The sequence below is a fragment of the Leptopilina heterotoma genome, unplaced genomic scaffold (genome assembly GCF_015476425.1).
Source record: "Leptopilina heterotoma isolate Lh14 unplaced genomic scaffold, ASM1547642v1 Lhet_123, whole genome shotgun sequence".
Taxonomy (NCBI): domain Eukaryota; kingdom Metazoa; phylum Arthropoda; class Insecta; order Hymenoptera; family Figitidae; genus Leptopilina; species Leptopilina heterotoma.
The window spans coordinates 5120800-5127134 of NW_025110842.1; the positions used below are offsets into that span (position 1 = coordinate 5120800).

The 6335-nt window shown below is 33.3% G+C and overlaps 1 protein-coding gene across 2 annotated transcripts in view; it reads left to right on the forward strand.

The window, feature by feature from the left end:
• Positions 1-6104, forward strand: part of LOC122512450 (probable ribonuclease ZC3H12D) — a 51834-nt gene extending 45730 nt beyond the window's left edge. For both annotated transcript variants that reach the window (XM_043628285.1, XM_043628292.1), the window contains exons 3-7: positions 7-493; positions 680-965; positions 1505-1808; positions 1913-2192; positions 5116-6104. In XM_043628285.1, the coding sequence (XP_043484220.1) occupies positions 7-493; positions 680-965; positions 1505-1808; positions 1913-2192; positions 5116-5452 (1694 nt within the window). In that variant the 3' untranslated portion in view covers positions 5453-6104. The remainder of the gene's footprint in view (positions 1-6; positions 494-679; positions 966-1504; positions 1809-1912; positions 2193-5115) is intronic.
• The last annotated feature ends 231 nt before the right edge of the window (positions 6105-6335 follow it).

Sequence of the window (6335 nt, forward strand, 5' to 3'; positions counted from 1 at the left end):
CTTCAGGTTATACAGCCAGAGTGGAATTCGCATTGAAATTGGGCTACACAGAAAGATTAGTCCAGGCAGCATTGCACAAATTGGGTCCGGATCCGGGTCAAAATGAATTGTTGGCGGAATTAATAAAACTCGGGGCGACGTGCTCGTCGAAATTAGCAGACAGTCCTGATGAGGCAGACGCTTTAATGGAGTCGACGGATTTATCGGGTGATGATTGTGGACATCCAACGGGTAATTTAACCGGTAGTTCCGCTTTCCGACCAGTTGTCATCGATGGGAGTAATGTGGCAATGAGCCATGGCAACAAGGAGATTTTCTCCTGCAGGGGCATTAAGATATGTGTCGATTGGTTCCGTGCTAGGGGACATCGTGAAATTACCGTTTTTGTTCCAAAATGGAGAAAGGAAGCATCGCGACCTGATAATCCAATCACTGAACAAGAAATCCTCGGCGAACTGGAGAGGGATCGTCTTCTAGTTTTCACTCCGTCCAGGTAAATCATCATCACTCAATCATCATCTCCACTTTCCAAATTTTCTCTCACTATACCTTTAAGTCTATCTTCTATCTTCCACCTTCCATCTCACTTATCATCTCTTTTACTCCACTACTTTAGTTAATTAGAGTTTTCGAATTTTGTGTTCTACTTGCACATTTACCGGAATTTCGTTTTTTAAAGATTGGTGGGTGGCAAGCGAATGGTTTGCTATGACGATCGGTACATATTACGATTGGCGGCTGAACTAGATGGAATTGTAGTCAGCAACGACAACTATCGGGACTTAGCGCAGGAGAGTCCGGAATTTCGGAAAGTAATTGAGGAAAGAATTCTGATGTACAGCTTTGTCAATGATCGCTTTATGCCACCTGATGATCCACTAGGAAGGAGTGGACCAACTCTGGACAATTTCTTAAGAGTCGGAGCCAGAAGAACTGATCCTGCGCCGCCTTGTCCTTATGCCAAAGTAAGAATTCTTCTCGATTTATTAAGGTATTAGCTCAGATTCTAAAAAAAAACCCTTGCAAAAACTGCAATGCAGAAATTGACGTTTAATTTTGGTTCAAAGTGTCATCAATTTTATTAAGGTATTAGCTCAGATTCTAAAAAAAACACCTTGCAAAAACTGCAACGTTGATATAGACGTTTAGTTCTGTCTCCCATTGGGTCAAAACTGTCATCAATTTTATTAATGTATAAGCTCAAATTCTAAAAAAAAACCTTGCAATAACTGCAATGTTGAAATTGACGTTTAGTTCTGGTTCAAAACTGTCATCAATTTAATTAAGGAATTAGCTCAGATTCTAAAAAAAACACTTAGCAATAACTGCAACGTTGAAATCGACGTTTAGTTTTGGTTCAAAACTGTCATCAATTTTATTAAGGTTGCTCATTTGGACTGTGAAGCCAAAAAGTCAGCAGCCAATCGAAAGTCTCCTACAGACCAAAAAGTCTCTCAGTGTATAAAACGTAGTTTAATTGTTACTATTATTGAATTATTTACAGAAATGTACTTACGGAAACAAGTGTAAATTTCGACACCCGGAGCGTGGACCACATCCTCAAAAATCCGTTACGGAGAGACTTGTCGAACACGCACAGCGTCATCTCCAAGCACGTGGACCTAGTCTAAGTCTACCACTTCCAGCGGTGACATCGTCAAGCGTAACAGTGCCACAGCATCAGCCTCTCTGTAAAACGAGATCAGCCATTGTTCAGTCTTCCTCCTCCGTCCCAAAGAGCCGTTCCGTAGAGAATGTCACCAGTGATTTGGCCTATTCGAAAGTTCCCCCTGGACAGACTGTTCAAGGTAATTTAAATATTTAAACAGTCTAAATCTTACTGGACCTTAGGGGGTTACAATTTCTCGAGGATTTTTCGGTATTAAAAACAGGTTTTCTCCGATTTATCCAGGATATCCATCAGCTGTCGGCTGGACACAGAGGGTATCAAACTCCGAGCCTGAACCTGTGAATATGCACAGGAAATTGCAGAGGCAGCTGACCTTGAATCCAGTCTGTGATCCGAGACTCTATCAGCTTCGCAGGTATCATCAGCAGAAGAGTATGCCTAGTGCGGCTTCCTCGCAACAAGCACCTCAACAACCACCTGTGATTAATGCTCCACATCCAGCGCTTCATCGACCTCTCACCAGGCACACGAGCAACGATTCACCATATCCAGTGCCAATCAAGTAACACTTTACTGATAATTTTATACTAATATTCCACTAAGTCTTCATTACATTTGCAACGTCGCAATTAACGTTTAGTTTTTTCTCACAACGGTCAATAAAACTACTAGTAATTTTATTGAGGAATTACACTACCAGTCAAAATTGAAATTGCCGTTAAATAATCCTATGCCCAAGACTTTTTGATAAATAAAATCGGAAATATGAAGTGATAAAGAGGTGTAATTCTCGTATTCTGTAAATTTTCATTGTCCATCTTTGATGGGCTGCAATTTCTAAAAAAATGTTTAGAAAAATTTGAAATTTGTGTACTAAACAAAAGCTTACACTGTCAACTTTAAAATAAGACCAAGAACACTTTAATCTGTTCATTGCTTTTTGAAAGTTATGAATAAATTAACGCTTAGTTTTGTCTCACACTGGTAAAAAACTACCATTAATTTTATTAAGTTATAATAAGATATAAAAAAAACCTTTGCAAAAAATACAACGTTAAAATTGACATGTAGTTTTGGTTCAAAACTGTCATCAATATTGTTAAGGTATTAGCTCAGATTCTAAAAAAAACACCTTGCTGAAAATGCAATGTTGTAATTGACGTTTCGTTTTGTCTCCCACTGGTAAAAAAAACTACCAGTAATTTAATTAAGTTATTAGCTCAGATTATAAAAAACCCCCTTGCAAAAACTGCAACGTTGATATTGACGTTTACCTTCGTCTAACATTGGTACAAAACTGATAGTAACTTTATTGAGGCATTAGCTCAACTTTTAAAAAAGCACCTTTTTAATTTCTTATTTTATATAAAAAACTTGAATTAAATTTTAAATTCTGTTTAGTAAAAGCTTAAAGAATTTAATTTTTGAAAATTTTAGACAATTAAAAGTTGCATTTGAATAAAAATTACTATTCTGTGTCAATAAGAATCGATTTAGGTAACATAACCTAAAATTAGAAAATATTTCTTAATAACCAAAAATTGTAATTTTTATTTAAAGGCAACTTTTAATTGTTTAAATTGTTGAGAATTATAACCTTTGCGTTTCTACTGAAACAAATTAATAATTGGAACCTATCTTTTTCTTTTAAAAAAATTCGAAATTTCGTTGGCTTAGTGGAAAAATGTACTATTTCAAGAATTCTTTATAAACATTACCAATTCAAAAGTTTGTTATAAAATATACCATTTCGATGAAGATCTATAACAGTGTTGAACTAAAGAATTTCTAATTTTTAATTCAATTACTATTTATTTTACTATTATTATATATTTAATTCAATAGAAATTTTTAATAAATACATTAAGGAAGAATCCGAAAAACATTAGGAACAAAAGTTAGTCCAATGTCATAATTTTGTATTTTAAAAGAGATGGTGACATTAAATTTTAAATCCCTTTTGAAAGAAGCGTAAGGAATTTAATTTTCTACATTTTGAACAATTTAAGGTTATATTTGAATAAAAATTATAATTTTTTTGTCAATAATAAAAGATTTAAGTAACAGAACCTAAAATTTAACAAATGTTTCTTATTGACAGAAAATTGTAATTTTTGTTCAAATGCAACTTTCAATCGTTTTAAATGTTCAAAATTAAATTCTTCACATTTCCGACAAAAATGAGTTTAAAATTTAATTTGTCTTTTTCTTTTAAATTACGAAAATATGACACTGGACTAACTTTTGTTTTGACTGTACGTCAGATTCGTCCTTAATAAAATAGGCGAGAGGACCAAAAAAACAAATTTTCATTAATTACGCTAAAAATAATTAAAATATATTACTTACACTTTGGGAGTCTTTTACAAATTTAGTTTAAAATTTATATCATTTACATGCAAATTTAATAAGTTCATTAAAAAATTATATTGCACATTTTATAAATGGTATGCAAAATATTAACATATTTATTATTGAACGTTGATAAAAAGCTGTACAAAAAATGACGTAAAAAAGTGAGGTTAGAATGTTAGATTTACTCATCGAAAACAAATATTTCGCATTATTTGACGATATTTACTGACAAATTATTTAAATAATTACATCTTTGACACTCAAATTATCATTGTTTTCATTTTCGCAGTTGAGTAAAGCACGGAATTATAAACCAATTAATTTTTTTAATCTCCTAAGTTCGTAACTAATGTGCTAATGTGAAACAAACTCGCCACGAACTAATAAACACTATGATAGAAATATCACAGTTTTCAAAGTAGTTGTACAAACCGAAAGGGCACGCAGAATATTAGGCTATTTTCAGTTGTGACGTCAGAGTCGATTTCAGGTGTGACGTCAGATAGCTGGAGGGAAAACAAACAGACAACGCAATGCAATTCTTATGGGAGAAAAAAATTTTGCATTTTCTTTTCAATGTTTTGCAAATTTAATGGATTTTAAACACTTTCTATCAACATATATGTAATTGAAACGAATTCTGTAAAATAATTGTAGTGAAATTAACACTTTACACTTCACAGGAACTTAAAAATATTCTAAAATGTATGTTTTTGAGGTTAGGAACGTTTGTTTACAACTATTTTATACATAGAGATAATAGTGGTAAACAGACGTTCCTAACTTTAAAAACATACATTTTAGCATATTTTCAAGTTCCTGTGAAGTGTAAAGTGTTAATGTCACTACAATTATTTTACAGAATTCGTTTCAATTACATATATATGTAGATAGAAAGTGTTTAAAATCCATTAAATTTGCAAAACATTGAAAAGAAAATGCCAAATTTGTTTCTCCCATAAGAATTGCATTGTGTCGTCTGCTTGTTTTCCTTCCAACTATCTGACGTCATACTCGAACTCGAAATATCTCGATGTAGTGAAACAGCCTATTACACTACTATTTATAGTATATAATAAAATATTAAAAACCTAAAAATACTAACCTGAAAATTTTCACTAAAATTCCAGTTGGGACCATCAGGAACATCATCACCATCTTCATCAGCATGTGACGCGAATAGCCTCAGCGCCAGACTCATATCGTGCATGGCCACCGTGCGGCAGCTTAGCAGCACCATCGCCTCAAGTGCCACGGTTGGGCGCCTCTGATCCGCAATTGAATCTCCTGCCGTCCGCTTCGCCATGGGGCGCGACACAAACACAAGACGCACGTCGTCGTTTACATTATCATTTGGCGAGCATATTCCCCGAGGAACAAGTGCAAGCCGCAATGGCATTACATCCACATGAAACTGACGCACAACAAATTTGCGCCGCCATTCTCGCCATGTTCCCAAAATCATAGAAGTAACTATTCCCCATCTTCTCTTTCTCACTCTATCTCTCCTTCCTCTCGTGTTTGATGTTTGCTACTTACAAGGAAAAAAAACCTCTTCGGAGAAAATAGAATCCAAATGTCTCCCCTGGAGATTTCCCAATAATAATAATAATAATATTGAAAAACAAACTTTTTTTACTTCATTAATGGAGTAAAAGCACAAATTGAAAATCGTAAAACGTAAATTGTGTAGAAAAGGATAGAAATATCTTTTTTTTCCTTTTCTATCTCAAGTATGAGTTTACGATTGGGCACGATAATCTTTATCGATATATCGCAGCGTCGATTTATTTCGATATATCGAAATGTATAATCAATGTACATTCGACACCGCAGTCGAATTTTGATACATCAAAGTCTCGATAACTTTTATGAATTACATTGGACGCGACTCTCTACGAATTCTATTGATGGAAGAAGTGTCAGGACGATAGAAAGAGACAGCTGATGTTCCTAACGTCCCCTCTTCTTTTTCTTTCTAAAGACTTATGCGTATGAATATTCGCATATAATTTGGTTTGAAAATGAAAAAATTACGAATTTTGTCGAATTTGCAAAAAAAAAATTCGAAAAAATCAACAAATTTCACGATTTTTAAATTTTTTATAAAAAAAATGTAAAAAAGACGATTTTTAACACTTAAAAATTTACAAAAAAGTTCAGAAACTTATTTTTTGCGTATAATTTAGTTTAAAAAATCAAAAAATTTCGTGAATTTAGTCGAAATTTAAGATTTTGAAATATTCTGCAGAAATAAAAACGAAAAAATCGACAAATTTTAATTTTTCAGAAATTTTTTAAATCCATCAAAAACTGAATTTTCGCTTATAAATTTGTTTAAAAATGAAAA